Below are 17,474 nucleotides of genomic sequence, written 5' to 3'. Positions count from 1 at the left end.
AAGAACGACGAGTTCGGGGGACCATGAGAGGACGAAGGGACGTGAAAGTTGGGGGGGAGGGAGTGACGTTGAGTGAGAGCGGCCGGGGGCCCCTGCAGCGGCCTTACGTAAGACACCTGCTGACTAACAAGGTTTCTGGCTCACCGAAGGCACCCGTGCTCACCGAGTTGCCTTCACCTTGCTGGTGCGGACCTCGCGAGCGGGACGATGCCTCACGACAATTGACCTGCTGGGTGTACTAGAAATCAGAAGGTCAAGACAGAAGAAAACGTCTTCCAGTGGAATAGATCTCCAGAATTTTTGTATAAGAGAGACATACACAAAAAAGATTGATATTGAGCGAATGGAGATTTATTTAGAAACTTGAATGTACTCTATATTTTGACTATCATACCTCAGATTTCTGCACACATTAACCGCGCCTTGTCAAGATTTAGTCAATTGAAAGATTCTTTCCATGTCAACGATTAGGTTCAAAATTGAGCAATGCACTGGGAGTTTAATGACTTGGTTTATAGTGCACCGAACTGATTGTTTTTATTCGAATTTCTATTTCATCAGGGGTATCATCTCCAATAACTCGACTGCTCGGCTTAAGCAAAATCTCTCTTTCCCGCTCTCAGCCTCTTGCCAGGTAGCTGCTCAGATCCGTCGGTCCTTGTCAGGGAAGAAAGTGACTCTCGACATGTAGCGAGGACCAGGAGGATTCCTCACCACAAGGTTTGCTCGAACTCCAACGTTGGGCTCTATCCGGGATCGCAAGGCCAGAGCAGTAGGGACCGGCAAGGCCCAGACCGAGTAGCCTCTTTTCATGCTGTCCTTGACACAGTCCCGTAGAACGCTGGTGAACTTTTCAGCTGACGGATGGCGTACAATTCCCATTTCGTTGAAGAAATGGGGGAAATTGTCGATATCATGAAGGCGGCGGACTTCGGTGGAAAGCTGAAGAGCAGCACCAGGAGGGGGTGCGCCATGACGGTCGAAGAGCTCGTCCCGGATTTTCTCCAAGGCCTTTTCGTTGGACGGTCTGGCGATGCGGCGGAAGAGCTCCGAAAACATGAGGAGCCGGTATGAGGTGCGATTCGCCTCAAAGGTTCTCTTCAGACGATACCCCGAGACGTGATCAGTTTCGAGATAGCTCAACTCCGGCATATTGGAGCCCCTCCTGTCGAGCATCCAGACGACATTGCGTGTGATGGCTTCGGTGATGATCGCTTTTCTCATGGCCTCCGTCATATCGATGTCGCTGATGAGGAGGTAGACCAGGAGGTGGCCGAGATTCGGACAGGAGATCTTGGAGGTCTTACCACTCATGAATCTCTTGATCTTGTTGTTGGCGTCGGTGACCAGTCTGGGATCCGCCGTCGCCAGGCAGAGCAGAAGGTGAAATAGATGGAAGTAAGACTCGATCGCCTTCTCCGACGCGTGCCGCAATGTACTCATCTGTGGAATCCTGACGTTATCGTTGCCTCTGTATGCTGCGCCGCTAGATGATGTGTGTGCATCTACTTGGTTGAGCCGCACAACAATGTCGTTCATGAAGGCGGCGAGAACTCCTACTGCAGAGTTGTTGGCGCTCGGTAACGAGATAGCCACGGCTAGACTATGCATCACGGGTGTAACATAATCTTTGACGGAGCTCCAGTGACGGCGGCTCAGAGGCAGCGGAAGCCAGTGTTCAAAGGCGACATTGTGGACGGAGAAGCGGACCCCCAGGTCCTGAAATGCCGGCAGAGAGATGAGGTCAAACTCTGACTCTATAGCCCGCTTGCGTTTGGGAACCATGACGCCTACACCGAGCTTTGTATCTCGGAAGTTGGTTTTGGTCACAAAGCATTGGAGTTCCCTCAATCGGATAACATCATACCCGCGAAGCATGTCTGCAATCCGCGGCCAAGCCCGTGAAAAGGAGAGGAGGTCCGCGAAGTCGAGACTGTGAAGAGTTTCTAGCAGGAGCTCGTCAGGCAAAGCGGCCAAGACACATCCCTGGTGGTCCTTGGAGGCAGCCACTATAGTCGCAGCACTTGACGAGGAGGATGATGATGATGATAGCGTCGGCGACAAGGCTTTCAAGGCGTGCCTTCGAGCTCTTCTAAAGTCTGCCTTGCTCTTGGTTCCATCAAAGTTGCAGTGAGGACATTTGAAGTCCTGCCGGCATTTGAGGCTCTCTTGCCGATACCACTCAAGAGGCTCGGTGTAATATCCGCCCTCCTGCTCCAATGAATCGCTGCTGAAAAAGCTCAGCATTTGAATGGCAATGCCCTTGAGGGTATACGCCGGTGTGTATCCCTCGAACGTGTTGAGGATTGATGCGCAGATATAGGTGTCAAAGACGTTGGGATGCACCATTCGCGTGTTCATCTTGATTGTGGGCGCGACGAGAGGATAGCGGTCTCCGAAGTTGACGGTGGTGTGCATGGGCATCCAGCCCTCTGGCTGCAGAACAAGGCATGCCCGGCGAACATCGTTTTCTCTGGTATGTAATGCAACGCGAGGGTATGGGTTTCGCTGTAGCTCGGCAATGTCCTGAAGCAGTCGGCGCTGGAGATGTGCAGCCATGGTAATGGATGTTTGTTGATGATCTCTTCAGAGTTGATGATGGTTGAAGGCTGATGATCTAACGGGAGGATGGAGACGTAGGCTAATCTGCGTCGTTATGTATGCGCACAAAGACTGAGGCCGCCTTCTCCTCAGGATTATTTCATCAAACTGTAATTCGGGCTGAGTCAACCGGCGGATTGTTGTAGTTGTGGCATGTTGGAGTTGCCATTTGGCCTCATTTTCGTAGAGGCCTCAACGGGGCAGCGCAGCCACACATTTGAGCCGCCTCACGCCCGCGATCCTTCCGAGGAATAGACATCTCGGTATTTCCTTTGGTAGGTACTTACCTCAGTGCTCCCAGACGCTGCTGCGTTCGCAAGATTAGGAGAAAGAAACTTCAGGCGCGGACTCCCATTCCCACTTGCCTGCTGCGCCTAGTTGGGTACCGGCAGTCTGTTTAGTGGCTCTCAATCGTGTTGTGCTTGATCCGTACTCTTGCAATAGAATGCAAAAGCTTCGGCGAATAACAAGACTTCTCACGCCAACTTGATCCTTTGCTCTCGAACCCGGCAACTCGTCTCTCAAGAGGTTTGCAGGAGACCAAGTGACACTGGAATCAAATAATCGTGTCACGGAGAGAAACAGCACCATAGCAGGATTTCAAGTGAAAATGATTTGCAGAAGAAAAAGAGGGCATTGTAGGAGACAGAGGGAACTCGTCGCGCCTCTCTACTGTCTTGGCCCAGCCCCATTTCTGTGCTCGTCTATGGTATCTTGATATCGAACAAACGCTCACTCTTGTGCTGTACCCTATTGAATGCTCGTTCAGAAACCAGAAGAGTGTTCCGCTAGACCCCCGATCGATGATGGGGTGGTGCCGGTGAGATCAAATCGCCAGCCAATGCCAAATTAACCCAAAGGTAGATGCTCACCGCTACCTTAACGCCGCCAATATGCAATGAGAAAAGGTGGGAGTGTCTTAGCGAATTCCATCAACTCCGCCGAGGGGATTGTTGCTTCATCTGTACCCTCCGTACATTCATAAAGGTTGATTTCGTCTCAAAAGTCTCCGTCTTGGGATTCCAGAATCCCCAGACGTCGATCAATACGAAGCCCTTGGGTAGTTCGCATTCGACGAAGCCTGAAACGAGGATGCAGCCGCGCGGAGGAGACGGTCGTGTGGGCTTCCAGGACTGTGCAAGCTTCCTTCGGAATTCTCTTGCAGGGCCGTCTGTTATTTGCTTCATCCCCTCTATATGGGATATGGCAGTGTCCCTGACAAAGTTTGTCTTGCCGCCGCTCTCTGGCTCGTCTGCCTGTGATGAATCCGTTGTCTTGCTGACATTGTGAGAGGCATTCTCTGCCGGTGTGCCATCCGGAGTCTGTCTGTTGGCAGACGGAAGAGGCCCCTGAGTCTTTTGTTGCATGTTGCCACCGCTGACTGATGGAAACATTTGAACAGGCTTGCTTGACTCGAAGCCAAGGGCTCGGGAGATATCCATGTAGTGTTGTTTGAACAGCGCACTCGTAAAAGCCCACGAAGACACGGCAATTGCATCCGGCCAAAGTATCTTTTGTAGGCGTTTAACGGTCAATGAGTCAACGGGCTGAGTTGACCAGTACAATCCATCGCCTTGTAGTAGTAGTCTAGAGCGTACTGTTAGTGGCTATCTGATCGCAAATGATGGAATGGTTTGAGGTTGCGTACCCAGAAGAGTAGAACACCGGTGGTGGACGGTATGGAAAGTCGATGTCCAGCCAATATCTACGAAGCCTTACTGAGTTGCCACATCTAGCTGTGATTACCGGATGCCTCTCGACCGAGGACTTCACCCAGTTGGCAAGGTCGGCTAGTGACAGCGATCAGTCGGGAGAACACTTGCAGCCAACTCCCAGGACAGGCACTTACCGCGAATTTGGGTCTGCGTCCCCTTTTGTTTGCTGAGTTTGACGAACTCTTGCCACTCGGGGTCGCTGCCCTTGTACGGGGGCTGATTGACGGATTTTGTCGTAAAGGGGAACGGAATGAACCACGGCTCGGCCTCCTCCTCTGCTATTTCTTCGTCAAGCGCCTTCTTCTCCGCCGGTGACAGCTTCTCGTATTCGCGATCTACATGCCGAAAGAATGGATTTAAAACGGTGGACCAGTAAATGTGCCAGCAAGCGAGGGAAATGCCTGCTCCGATGAGGAAAGTTCTAGGCGCAAGGTTAGTGGAAGCAGGCTTGACACGATTTGTGTAATGTGGACATACCCGGCCCTAAATCTGGGCTTTGAAAGCTTCACCCTCTGCACGATAACAGTCTGTTGGCTGGGAATTTGTGGCGCGACTGCGCGAACAGCCAAGGTGCTCGCATTCGATATGCCAGCGCGAGGTCGGAATACCCGCCACATCACTGTAGAGGGGGCTCGCCGCTCGCCGAGCGCCGGCTGCCGGGCACGGAGAAAGGACGAGTATTTTTCGGTAAGAGTTCGAGGGTGTCGATCGTGATGCTTCAGCTTGCTTCAGCTTCGTCGTGGTTCTTTTGATGGTTGGTGGAGATGGATAGAGGATGGCAACGACGGCGGCGGCGGCAGCGGGATGGATGGCGACGAGAGGCAAACCATGGAAGTCGGTAAAGTCGCGGTTGTTGAAAGAAGAATCGGAGCGCAATACAACGAGTTGAAGCTGGTCTGGTGTCTGACAGCGCCCTCGTAGCGGCTTAGGTGACTCCTCTGATGTGCGATGTATGACAACGTTGGATTAGAGGCGGCTACCGGTTCTCTTTCGCATCGTACCAACGGGAGGTTCTAGATGCGTGAATGCGTTGCTATCGGCACACAGTGTGACGAAAGCCCCTCCGATAACGTCCCGCCACTCTCTTCTGCCGTGGTGCATGAACCGTTGACTGATGGCGGCGAGGAATGCGGCAGCTTCAAAAGGGCCCGGAGCTTACCTAAGGGAAGTCCCAACTGTCCCGGCAGGTACGTACAGTGCAAGCCTAAGAACTCCAAGCACGGATCATTTGGGAATGTCCACCGACCAAGGAACCTTCCTCCCGGTCCAAAGTGGAGCTAGGAATTACCTAAGCAGCATCATCCTAGCATAGCAGCCGGAAGAACACCTCTGCCGATACCCGCTTTTGGGACACGGGGGTTGGATGGGCTTGGCCTGGAACGTGTGGCAGTTGCAGCAGCGTGCAGGCGCAGCACTGTGAGCTCGACATCCTCGACGCACGCCGCAGCTTGGTGAGAGAGCAGCAAGCAGCAAACAGTCGCATCCACATCCTCCTCCCCTCCACGACATCATCACCGAATCCCCATCTACGAGCTCCAACCACATCAGACGACACCATGAAGCTCTCCGTAGGGCTTGCGGCTGCCCTGACCGGCGTCGCGACCGCGCTCTCTTCGGACCAGCCCGCTGACGTATATCTCCTGCAATCGAAGCAGTCTTCGAGCTCCGATATTCCATCATTACCACGACAGATTGCCCGCCTTATCCTCCTTCAACGCCTGTCACCCGAGGGTCAACATGCATCCTGGGATCTTCCCGAGTCTATCTCCAACGAGAAGGCTGTCAGCTACTTGAACGAGTTCGGCAAAGCCCCTCAGGCCCTCTTCAGCAATGCCGCCTCCACAAACCCGTCCCAGCTCGTCGTCATGCTTGAGGGCATCACTGCCGACGATGCCAAGACGCTCCAGAAGTCTCTTGCTACCTCTGGACCTAGCTTCAGAGTTGGAGATGCTCCCTCCATCACGGCCAATGATATGCTGCTGGCCAACGACTTGCCATCGGTTGGCGTCACCGCAAAGAACTGTGCTTTCGATAAGGCCATCAACCCCTTTGCCCAACAATGTTGGAGTGGCAAGTCGTCTGTCGTCAGATATGATACCAAGAAGGTGAGCATCGAATACTCCAACAGACCCTGTATCCTTCGCCAAGAAACTAATCCTTTCTCTCCTTAGGACTCGTCAATCCTTGTGTCCCTCACTGAGAACGCCACCCTTCTCAAGCAGCTTGCTGCCAACGGCGAGATGGAAACCATCATTATCGCGATGCCCGAGTCATCTCGCAACTCCAAGTTGCGTCATTGGTCCTCGAAGCCCGAGGAGCTCCGTCGCCGCCAAGCCGAGGAAGTCATGACTATGACCGAGACCGACGACCACGACCCGCCCGCACCCACTACCCCAGTCCAGAGCACGGCGCCATTCGTTGGAAATGCTGAGAGAGGTACTATTCCTTCTTGCTTTGGCTCGCAGGATGCCTGTGTCAAGGCCACTGGTAATTGCTCGGGCCACGGTGAGTGCTTGAACAAGTACGCCAAAGCGGATGGCCAGTCAGCCGGAAAGGAATGCTTCTCCTGCATGTGCCTCGGAACTAAGAACGAGACAACTGGCAGCGTCACTCACTGGGGCGGCAGGGCTTGCAGCAAGATTGACGTCAGCGTTCCCTTCTGGCTGTTCGTCGGTTTCGGTATTGCCATGGTTGGTACCCTGACCTTTGCTATTGGTCTGCTCTTCAGTGTTGGCGAGGAGAAGCTTCCGGGTGTCATTGGCGCTGGCGTCTCCAAGACCAAATAAGGATCGTTGTTGGATGGTCTCCATTGAACAATAGGGATGAATGGGCCTTGACCTCGATCAAGGCAGGGTGATTGTGCTTATAATCGGCAAGTGGTAGTCTGTACCATAGGTGTATTCTCATGCGGCGTTGGCATTGGCAGGACATTTCTCTCTTTTTACGGAGAGGTTATTTCTTAGACAATCGAAAAGAATTGAAGCTATGATAACATTATTCGTCTTTTCTAATCTGGGGTATCGCGGTATATGAGGTACTGTCGGTCCCAAGTACGGCAGCTAGTCAACATCTCCTACGTCTGGACGACTATTCGGTGTCGTGCCCAGGCTCTCGAGGCCCCTTTCAACCCTCAGCTCGCTCGCTCCGGCATTCGTAATCTGTCTAGCTGGCGATTGCGTAGTCGACTCGACCGAAGCTCCGTTGCCCACAGCAGCAGTGTACTTTTGTCCAGCTTCGTTGAGCAGCTGCTGCACCTCGTCCTTCCTGACCATGATGCCGTCCTTCTCCTGTGTCAGCTCATCCACCCGCTTCTTCTTCTCCGCAAGCTCGAGCTCCATGGCGCGCATCGTAGCCTGTAACCTTGAAAGACAATCCGTCAGACTCGGCAGCGGCGTAATCTTTGGCGGGACCTGCAGGAGCTGTTCGGCGGGATTGCGCTCGGGCTTCTCTAAGCCGTCCATTCCCGACCTTGTCTGTGCCGCCTCGAAAGCTGCGCGTCGTTCCGCCTCGGACGCCTCGGACTCATCACCCGAGTCTCCTTCGGCCATCTTGATCTGCTCAGCCATCTCGCGCCTGCGGCGTTGCTTCTCCTCCCTTTCGGCCCTCTTACCCAGCGACAAGCCTCCATCCTCGACAAAGTCATCGAAGCCCTCGCCAAGATCCTCATCTTCGGCGACGAGGCGAGTTTCGGCTTTCTTCTTCCGCAGAGAGGTCCCGCCGTCCTCGGTGTCGTCAAAGGAGATGAAGTCGCCATCTTGCTCTTGCGCCAGCCGAGCCCTGCGTTGCTTCCTCTCCTGGATCTCGGCTTCGGTGAGAATATTTGTTTGTGCCGGCCGAGATGCAAACTCATCCTGGTTGACTATCAACGCGCCCTCTAGCTCGGAGGAGTCCAGATCCATCCCGTCTTCGTCTTCCATGCGCAGGGACGTTAGGTTCTGCGGCGTGTTTGGCGTCTCGTTTTGTAGTTCGCTGAGGTATTCTTTGCTGTACTTTGGACGATCATCATCATCGTCGCGGAATGATCGCATGGGTAATCGGTTCTTGAGCGCGCTGTTTTCGAGTGCCTGGTGACCCAGAGTCGACTTCTTGGGGGTCGTGTATCCCGACTTTGCTCCCTCGTCGCCATCCCCTCCAGCACCACCAAATGACAACCTTGAGGAGGACTGGCGCTTCTTTTGCTTCAGTGAGCTTGAACGGCTCACTGAGGGACGAATAACTACGGGTCCATCCTCATCCTCATCGTCCTGTGCAGCGACTTTGGGTTTGGGTTTCGTGGTTGCGCCGATCGCGACGCCGCCGTTTGAGTCGTCGGTCTCGTTGAAGTTGATGCTCTTGCGCAGTCCAGACTGTCGAAAAGGCTTTCTTGTGAATTTTACTGCTACCGGTTCACCCTCTAGAGACCCATTAGCCTTGCGAACGATATCAGCGCAAGGTCTCTGGAAGGGATCTGCAGACTCACCATCCTTTAGTGGCTCTTGACCAGTTGGCGACGCTTTTCCCGCGTCATCTTCGTCGTCATCAAGAACCTTGATTACTTTCGCTTTCCGTTTTGGCGTAAATGCACTCATTTTGTGTAATATGAGGTTGCGAGTGTGACTTTTGTTCGGTGTGATGTCAGTCAGGCAGCTTCGCGACCTCCCGTCTCAAAAAGGTGTTGGCGATAACGCGCCGATAAGACGATTATCTCCACGTGACTCCACCCAATTTTCCAGATAACGGTTGGTGGCAGAGAGATCCCCTCGGTCAGGCTGTCGAGAGCTCCGTCGCGTCGCAAAGCTCACCTCGCGCGACATCATCAAATCGGCACCCACCCATTGCATCGCTCCTCGGCACTCCTACACCCACTCACAAAAGCAGTCAAGATGGCGCCCGCACAGCCCGAGCTGAAGAAGGTACGGAAGCCCCGATTTCTTACAGACACACCAGAGTCTCCAGACTTGTTCGATGTACTGCCAGATAACGGAAGCCATGCAAGCTGCTTGGCCATACCTCATTGTCTCATCCAATGCAGTTCGAGACTTTAGGAAGTTAACACCTCGTGACACAGTACCTCGACAAGAGACTGTTTGTGCAGCTCAACGGCAGCCGCAAGGTCATCGGTGTCCTCCGCGGTTACGATGTACGCATTCCCCTGACGATCTGCTTGGATGCAACTCCCGCTGACATATGCCAAAGGTTTTCCTGAACATTGTGTTGGACGAGGCTGTCGAGGAGAAGGAGGGCGGCGAGAAGGTTCGGATAGGCATGGTGGTATGTTGCGCAAGACACCCTTTCCGACCTTGGGATATGGGACACTAACAACGACAGGTCATCCGCGGCAACTCCGTTGTCATGCTGGAGGCTCTCGAGAGAATCGGCGGCGACGATCGCAACCACCAGCGGTAAACGGAGCATCTTCATCTGGTGGTTGACTTCCGCGAAAATGCAGTACAGGTTTTACAAGTTGGCGTTATGACGGCAAAAGATGATTTTTGGTTTCAGTGACAAGGATGGGGATGAAATATGCTAGATACCAGCACAACGATGTCACATTCAAACGGTCCAGAAGTACGACTGCACAGCCTGCAATCATAGGCTGGCACGGAGCGAGGCATCTTTACTTGTCGAGACTGGCCCAGGCCTTTTCGTCATACCAGTCCATCATGCGACCGCCGTACCTACGAACCCAGCCCTTGATGCCGCCTTTGAGGATGACGGCCTGCACGGCAGTTTCGCCAAGCTCGTCGAAATAGTCCTGTAGCCAATTCGCCGACCGAGGGCCACGACCATTGCTGCTTCCTGAGTGGCTTCAGCAGGAGGGTTAAGCCAAAAGTAAAGGGAAGATCTAGACAGTCACAAGAGAGAGACGGCGGAACTCACCGCAGTAGAAAATAACACGCTTGATACCAGCTTGCTTGCACAGCTGATGAATGATTGGTCTTGTCTGATAGAGGGACTGGGCGGGAAAGTTGATGGACGTTGAGATGGTGCCGCCTTCAAAGTCGTCCCGGCGCACATCAACGAGCAGAAAGTCTCGAGGTGTATTATTGCCAGCTGCAGCCTGAGCCTCAAGCAAACCCATCAGCTCGTCTGCCTCGATTTCCGGTGACTTGGCCTTGGGAGCGGGAAAGGCCGCCCACCATGGCGGGGTCTCTGATGCTGCGGCTTCTGCCATTGCGTGCTTCTCGTAGGCTACGGGACCCGACTCTGGTGTAACTCCAGGCTCTCGCTCGCTCTCTCTGCCCAATGCGATGAGATGCCAGCCGGTGGTTCCTGACGCTACGTGGTGATGTGTGACCGGTTTACGGATAGAGGTTGGGTGTACGGCAGATGCGATGGTGCGGGCGTAGAGTTGCGGGCGTAACTTACCCCAGATTTTGCGATGAGATCTCTCTCCCAGGTAGATGGTCCTGTCCGATTCAACGGAAAGACGATGGGGAATTAACGGGTTTGGGCAGTTGAGAAGAGAGTTGCAGAGCCGCGGAAGCGAGCCAAGTGGTGCGTTCAATATCCAAAACTCTCGGCACTCTGCGATTGTGGAGATTTTCGCTCGGAATCCTCTGTCATTCCGGGGCGTTTATTGGCTGTCAATGTCGCCATTACGCCAAAGGATGCTTTCTGCAACTTGAACCCTTGCGCCCGTCACACTCTAAGGTATTCCCCCATCAAGAGCCATGGCTGACTCCCGAAACTCTCGGTTGCCAAGGAGAGTTCTGCTCAGCTTCTTTCAACTACAAACTATCATGACTTTTGACAAGAAGTTATCCGTTTCTTCTTTTCTTCCTCTCTCTCACGTTCTGATTCTCCTAACAACACCACCCAACCACCTTGCTTCCCGCCCACATGCCGAGACTAAAACCAATACATCTCTTATCTTTTCCCGTGGGATTCGGATCGGCTATCTCAACCAATTAGTGGGGAGCTCGGCACTCATGTCCACCTCAACCTTGAATTCACCCGAAGTTGCGTTGCTGCGGTATTTGTCCTTATCTCAACTCGCTTCAAGCTTCCCTTAGGGGTCTCTGATCTCTTTCCTTCTGTCTTCCCCTCAAAGTTACGTTCCATTATTGATTCGAGGTTCCCAGGTTTCCGGCTGGCAAAGACAGAAACTTTCCCACTGAAATCCACACTACTTCTAGCAATCTACGGAGCATTCCATGATTGTAAATCAACCTTGAGAGCACCCCGTTACCGGAGCCGGGCCGGTCTACTCAGGCATACGAATCCGAGATGCCACAAAGTTGTGGTCTCCTCTATTGAGCCTATCTATCAACGGATGAATCTTATCTATCATTGAAGACATGGCAGCCTCATCCAACTTGCTTATGTCAGAGAAAAGGAATACGCCAAGCGGCGCAAGGCAGTTTCTTCTAGGTTATTCCCATAGAATGGCCGTGAAAGACCCGTCTGGTTCAGTTACACAAGTTGATGTCGGGCGAGCTTACGCTATCTTGACAGAATGCATTGCTCGCGGTTTCGGATGTAAGACTGCACAACCATCACCATAAGGTACGTCGGACAACAGAAGCTATCTCTTCGGAGTATCGGAGTACGGAGTAGATGACTTCAATCTATGACTCTTCCGGAGTGAACCGGCAAACTGCAAGTCTATACCAACATCCCTGACATCCACGTCCTACCTATCCCATGATCCCCATCTGCCATGTTCATCCCAAGGGCGCGAAGAGACGAACCAGGGCGCCGATGACATGGCTACGGCAGATGAACAAATTGATAGGTCCCCGGTCTCTGTAACCTTGAGCCTCCACACAATCCTTCGCGCCCTCTCCTCTTCCCCCACCGCGGCCTCCGGAGGCTAAGACTCCAAGAGAACGGGGCCGTTGCATACGGCATGGGTTTGTTTGCCCCGCCAAACAGCTTGAAATTCGGCCGCTATGGCCGCTCGTTCCTATCTTCCCGCCTGCACCGCACCGCCTCCACTGATAACGTCCAACATCCAATGACTCGGATCCTCCAGACAGACGACAGTCGCCCGTGTGCGACGTCAGTTTGCATGGCAACCACATGGTGAGCCATGGAAGTGCCTTTTGATTGACGTTTCTCACCTGCTCCTTCTGGTATAGTTAATGCATCTGGCAAGGGAAGAAGAGAAAAAAGGCGCGGGAAAGTCTCCGATGGAGCCCTGGCCTGCCGAATATTGCCCCAGTACCAGCTACCCTTGAAGTTGTATCTACTGTCGTCCAAGTGCTACTTGGAGTGTAAGCGGTCCGACACCGCCAAGTCCCAACCGGTTGTCATCCGATGACCAATATTGTAATGTTCATGGATTGGGCACCGGTGGTACGGTTCATACTGTGGTTGTGGGGGTTGCGTTCTCGAGGCTACACCGAGCTCCATATCGATTTGACGACAGCCCGGGTAGTGACCGGCGTCTTACTCGCTACCGGTGTACTATCATCGACACCTGTGCCTGACTATAAAGAGGTGCGGGCGCATCTTCGACGAGGAGAGGAGGGATTACAGAGACTCGTCCTCACGCCAAGCTTACCCCGGATTCTCTCTGATCGGCCTTCTCCATTTACAATGGCTCGGTGGTTCCTTTCGTTCGTTGCCGGAAGCGCCCTTGCGGCGGCTTCTGGCCTTCCCATGAAGCTCGAGACACGGAGCGCAGTCACATCCCGTGTGTCCAACATTCACATCACTCTCGAGGAGCCCATCGAGGAGACCGTCACATTCACCTACGGTTCATGTCAAGGTGCCTCCATGGGGGATGCTCACCACACCATCGTCAAGTCAGAGGTGCGCGACTCTCAGCGCCTCGTCTGGGTTCTCCCCGAGGATGCTGCCACTGATGGATGCATCTCCGCGTGGGGTGTTTCTGGCGAGTTGAAGGGAAGAAGTGAGCCACAGACTCTTCACCACAAGTGGAAGCGCCGGGCTCTGAAGAGATGTAAGTGCGCTCACGATATTGCTGTATTGTCTCCTAATCTAACGCGCCATAGCTATTGAGATGAACAACGGCACCGGTATTGACACGCTCGGAGCCTGGTTCGAGGGGGTCAACCTCCTCAAGGATAAGGAGCCCACTACAGTGGATGTCGACGCTGCCAAGTCCAAGCACGTCGCCATCGTCGGCGCCGGTATGGCTGGCCTGATGAGCTACCTCGTCCTCTCACAAGCCGGCATGACCAATATCAGCATCATTGAGGCCGGCCAGCGTCTGGGAGGCCGTGTTCACACCGAGTATCTCAGTGGTGGTCCCTTTGACTACTCCTACCAAGAGATGGGCCCCATGCGCTTCCCCGAGCACTACGTCGACCCCAAGACCAACACCACCTACAACATCACCGATCACCAGCTCGTCTTCCAGCTCGCCGCGGAGATGAACGAGCTCAACAAGCATGACAAGAACCTCAGCGTCGACTTCATCCCCTGGATCCAGAGCAACCAGAACGGTCTCTCTTACAAGAACGGTATCAAGCTTCCCAATGGTCTGCCCCCTACTCTGGCTCAGATCGCCGCCAACTCTTCTCTGGCTGTCGCCACTGTCTACGATGAGTCCACCAACACCCTCAATGAGAAGGTCGATGAATATCTTCCTGGTAGCGACTTCTCTGTCCGCATGGCCCAAAACATGTTCAAGGCCCACCGCGAATTCCTCGACTCTGGTCTTCAGGGTCTTGGTGGCGATGTCTGGTCCGAGTATGCCTTCATGGTTAACTACCTGAAGGGCTCCCTCAACTCGACGGATGCCCTGGGCAGCTACACCGCCACCTCATTCTGGGACACTCTTTACGAGGGCATGTACTTCCAGGCTGCTTCTTACAAGACTATCGACGGCGGTCTCAGCCGTCTTCCGTTGGCTTTCCACCCTCTCGTTGACGACATCACCACCATGGACCGCAAGATCGAGCGCGTGCAGTTCGACTCTGAGAACTCAAAGGTCAACCTCCAGTGGCGTGAGTCCTTCAAGAACCAGACCTTTGAGAACTCTGAATACGACTACGCCCTGCTGGCTGTCCCCTTCTCCATCATCCGCAAGTGGCGCCTCCCCTCCCTGCCTTTGACCATCTCCAACGCTATCAAGGAGCTACCCTACACCAGTGCCTGCAAGGTTGCCCTCGAGTTCTCTGAGCGCTTCTGGGAGCACTACGAAAACCCCATTGTCGGCGGTTGCAGCACCACCTCTGACATTGCTGGTATTGGTTCCACGTGCTACCCCTCGTACAACATTAACGGCACCGGCAAGGCCACCATGTTGGCTTCCTACATCTCGGGCGACTGGGGCCACCGCTGGGCTTCCGTCTCGGAGGAGGAGCACGTCCAGTACGTTCTCGATGCCATGGTTGAGATCCACGGCGAGAACACTCGTGAGCTGTACACGGGCAAGTACAACCGCCGCTGCTGGGTCCTCGACCCTCTCGAGAGCGGTAGCTGGGTCAGCCCTGTTGCTGGCCAGCATCAGCTTTACATCCCCGAGTATTTCAAGACATACGACAACGTAAGCGATGGCCTACTCCTGACTTCATTACTGAGAAAAGCCGAGAAATCTAACATTGGAATCAGATGATCTTCATTGGCGAGCACACCTCCTACACCCACGCCTGGATCGCCTCTGCTCTCGACTCTGGAATCCGTGGCTCCGTCCAGCTGCTTCTCGAGCTTGGTCTCGTTGACGAGGCCAAGGCTGCCGTCAATAAGTGGATGGCTAGATGGATCGATATTGTAAGCTCGAGTTCTCGACCACATGGTGATGCGGTGTTTCTAACAGCATTTTCTAGTGATCGACAATAATGATAGTAACAATTGTGGGAATCCAAGGGTAAAGGGTTCAGGGAGAGTCGATTTGTGGCCGAGCAATGGCGTCACATAATCTTACATAGTGCAACGATTAACGAACAATAAATCAATGACATCTCGTCCAGCATTGCCTCTTAGAACCACCATCTACACGCGCCTTAGCAGCGTCCCTGCATCTGACCACCAACGATGCACATCCGCAAGGATCCCCACAACATAAGAGACGACAGCCCACATGGTCATACCCGTTTAGCCTCCCTGTCGAATCCTGCATGTAGCCGAATGTATTAAAAGTAGATTTTGGGCTCAGCCTTGCAGATATGGCCATCGTCCGATGCCGCGTCGCACGGTTGGTTTGGGCAGGGGTTCGGCCAGACCCGGGATACGATGGTTCGGCATCTGCTGACAACGCCGCACTTGTGCAGCGCCAGACTGATCCTTTGGCAAAGTTTTCAAGTTGCACTAGTAGTAGCCGCTTTGCCATCTAGCGCTTCTATGCGGGATCTTTTCCGCGATCCAGTGTCCCAAGTAGTCACAACACTTCTCGTATAGGCCTCGCAGTGATCATCTCTTCATGCGCTATGCTACATGTAAATATCATCCGGTCTGGTCAGAATATGCTGTTCAAGTTAGCTCGGCGAGTTATCCGAGCAGCTCGTTCTTTTCCTCCTGGAGTCTGCGCTCGCTAGTCTCGAACAACCGCGGAACGCCAGACTGCGAAAATGGCACACCATCCCGTACGATCTTTGCCAAGCCCCTGGCTGTCAATAAGATGAATGACATGCCATGTCCGTTGAATCCCGCGCAGATGAATTGCCTCGGTTTTGAAGGTACAGGCCCGACATGGGGGTATGTATCGTTGGTGTACTAGGCCCAGTCGTGTCAGTTATTTGCATCTCCAGATCATCATTCGCATCCATCAAATAGGTGCGTGGGGCGCAGCGAAACTCACCCCCATGATTCCTGTCCAGATGCTGTCAACTTTAGCCCCGCTGTTCTCCCACCCGCGGAAATTCCTCTGCATGTGGTCATCAAAATAATGAGCAGCAGGCTCGATGAGCTTCGAATCGTCCCAGACGTTGTACCATTCGTTGACGCGTGGGATGACTTCGGTCCTAGCGCCTCCCACGACGATGCTACCGTCTGGCCGCGTGACTTGGTAGTCGTAAAGATTGGTTCCATGCCGTAGCGAATATGTCATGGGGAGATGTGGGTGCTCGGCGCCGTCGGGAGCAGCCACATGGCTGCAGATCCCGCGGACGGGGATGATGCGGTTCTTGTACTCTGGAAGGATCGTTGACGTGTATCCGTTGGAAGCGTAGATGACCGTCTTGGCCTTAATGACACCTCTGGGCGTGGTAACGGACCAGAAGCCGCCCTCTTGTGAATCGGAAACTTTAGTTACGGGCGTGTGAGTGTGCAGCTGGGCTCCTTTGTCAATAGCTTGAGATAGGAGGAATAGAACCAGCTTGTAGGGCCTAGAGGGGTCAGCTTCTGCGCTGACATGGACAACAGGATGGTTGCAGACTATACCAGATCGAGCCCGCCTGGAACGAAAAGACAGCGGCTGCATCCTTTACGCCGGAGAATGTCGCGGCTTCCTTGCCTTCGAGGTAATGAACAAGCTTTGCGGTTGGCGAACCCCGCTGTAGGAGCTCATCCAGGCCTTCCTTGATCGGCTTTGCAAGTGCCGGATCTCTTAGGACGGCCATGGATGTAGTCATCCGGAAGTCACAGTCAATCTTCTTTTCCTGTACTAGGTCTCTCACGGCGTGAAGATTGGCAAGCTCAAATAGCGCCATCTCATCTGCTGTCTCTTGGCCATATCGTCTGGCACGAGCGGGAAGGCCAGCATAGAGATCCGGCCTTACGTGGCCGCCTTGATTATGTTAGATTGGGACTTTTCCACGCTGCGGGGGGAATGAGCCTGGGCCTACCGTTGCGAGCTGTTGCACCAGAGCATGCTTGCCTGGCTTCGAGGATCGTGACAGTCGGACGTAATGAGGGATCAGTACCATCCAAGAGGTAGTACGCCGAAGCTGCACCTGAGTATCCGGCACCAATGATGACAATGTCCTGTTCCGTCGGTAAGGTCTCGGAGCTTTGGTGGCTGTCTAGAGGGTGCAGATCCTTGCGCCAGTATGGAGTGATGGCATTAAGGACAGGAAACGGAGTCTCGGACATTGTGGAGGACTTTGAGTTGTGCGGTGAAAGCCCGAGGTAGATGACGCAGGCTCAACACAGTGAAGACACGAACAAGTACAAAATGTGAATTTACGAAATGAGATTGTTATTTCTAGTAGGTAACTCGGACTAAGATGAAGTGGCCACAAAGTTGACTGATGAGGTATCGGAGCGTGCTGGGTGTGAAGATGCTCCGAGGGAGATAGGCGTAAATGCCGAAAACGCGGGGTCGTG

At 53.7% G+C, this 17,474-nt stretch overlaps 8 protein-coding genes across 8 annotated transcripts; 3 read left to right on the top strand and 5 right to left on the bottom strand.

The window, feature by feature from the left end:
- Positions 1-642: 642 nt before the first annotated feature.
- Positions 643-2,559, bottom strand: HER10_EVM0006768 (uncharacterized protein; the record flags this gene model as incomplete). Its single annotated transcript, XM_035476345.1, has 1 exon — positions 643-2,559. One exon carries the CDS (start codon positions 2,557-2,559, stop codon positions 643-645), a length of 1,917 nt encoding a protein of 638 aa, XP_035337306.1.
- Positions 2,560-3,533: 974 nt separating this feature from the next.
- HER10_EVM0006063 (uncharacterized protein) lies at positions 3,534-4,933 on the bottom strand (the record flags this gene model as incomplete). The annotated part of the gene is made up of 4 exons (XM_035475660.1): positions 3,534-4,188; positions 4,250-4,391; positions 4,451-4,737; positions 4,794-4,933. 4 exons carry the CDS (start codon positions 4,931-4,933, stop codon positions 3,534-3,536), a joined length of 1,224 nt encoding a protein of 407 aa, XP_035337257.1.
- Positions 4,934-5,581: 648 nt separating this feature from the next.
- On the top strand, positions 5,582-7,302 carry HER10_EVM0002138 (uncharacterized protein). The gene is made up of 2 exons (XM_035471863.1): positions 5,582-6,421; positions 6,488-7,302. The coding sequence occupies exons 1-2, from the start codon at positions 5,873-5,875 to the stop codon at positions 7,100-7,102; spliced, it is 1,164 nt and encodes a 387-aa protein (XP_035336951.1). The 5' UTR covers positions 5,582-5,872; the 3' UTR covers positions 7,103-7,302.
- A 35-nt stretch (positions 7,303-7,337) lies between these two features.
- HER10_EVM0000482 (uncharacterized protein) lies at positions 7,338-8,911 on the bottom strand. The gene is made up of 2 exons (XM_035470262.1): positions 8,776-8,911; positions 7,338-8,709 (listed from the first exon to the last, which is right to left on the bottom strand). The coding sequence occupies exons 1-2, from the start codon at positions 8,882-8,884 to the stop codon at positions 7,376-7,378; spliced, it is 1,443 nt and encodes a 480-aa protein (XP_035336810.1). The 5' UTR covers positions 8,885-8,911; the 3' UTR covers positions 7,338-7,375.
- Positions 8,912-9,081: 170 nt separating this feature from the next.
- On the top strand, positions 9,082-10,783 carry HER10_EVM0005715 (LSM domain-containing protein). The gene is made up of 4 exons (XM_035475320.1): positions 9,082-9,208; positions 9,364-9,435; positions 9,492-9,566; positions 9,624-10,783. Exons 1-4 carry the CDS (start codon positions 9,179-9,181, stop codon positions 9,699-9,701), a joined length of 255 nt encoding a protein of 84 aa, XP_035337232.1. The 5' UTR covers positions 9,082-9,178; the 3' UTR covers positions 9,702-10,783.
- HER10_EVM0006213 (uncharacterized protein) lies at positions 9,913-10,470 on the bottom strand (the record flags this gene model as incomplete). The annotated part of the gene is made up of 2 exons (XM_035475805.1): positions 9,913-10,094; positions 10,203-10,470. The coding sequence occupies 2 exons, from the start codon at positions 10,468-10,470 to the stop codon at positions 9,913-9,915; spliced, it is 450 nt and encodes a 149-aa protein (XP_035337268.1).
- A 1,499-nt stretch (positions 10,784-12,282) lies between the features above and the next one.
- On the top strand, positions 12,283-15,155 carry HER10_EVM0005155 (L-amino-acid oxidase). Its single transcript, XM_035474779.1, has 3 exons — positions 12,283-13,206; positions 13,259-14,757; positions 14,823-15,155. Exons 1-3 carry the CDS (start codon positions 12,558-12,560, stop codon positions 15,048-15,050), a joined length of 2,376 nt encoding a protein of 791 aa, XP_035337185.1. The 5' UTR covers positions 12,283-12,557; the 3' UTR covers positions 15,051-15,155.
- Positions 15,156-15,333: 178 nt separating this feature from the next.
- On the bottom strand, positions 15,334-17,474 carry HER10_EVM0003544 (FAD dependent oxidoreductase). Its single transcript, XM_035473217.1, has 4 exons — positions 16,994-17,474; positions 16,590-16,935; positions 16,009-16,534; positions 15,334-15,923 (listed from the first exon to the last, which is right to left on the bottom strand). Exons 1-4 carry the CDS (start codon positions 17,238-17,240, stop codon positions 15,699-15,701), a joined length of 1,344 nt encoding a protein of 447 aa, XP_035337067.1. The 5' UTR covers positions 17,241-17,474; the 3' UTR covers positions 15,334-15,698.

Source organism: Colletotrichum scovillei, assembly GCF_011075155.1.
Source record: "Colletotrichum scovillei strain TJNH1 chromosome Unknown Contig00002, whole genome shotgun sequence".
NCBI lineage: Eukaryota > Fungi > Ascomycota > Sordariomycetes > Glomerellales > Glomerellaceae > Colletotrichum > Colletotrichum scovillei.
This window is presented reverse-complemented; position numbering and strand designations above follow the sequence as displayed.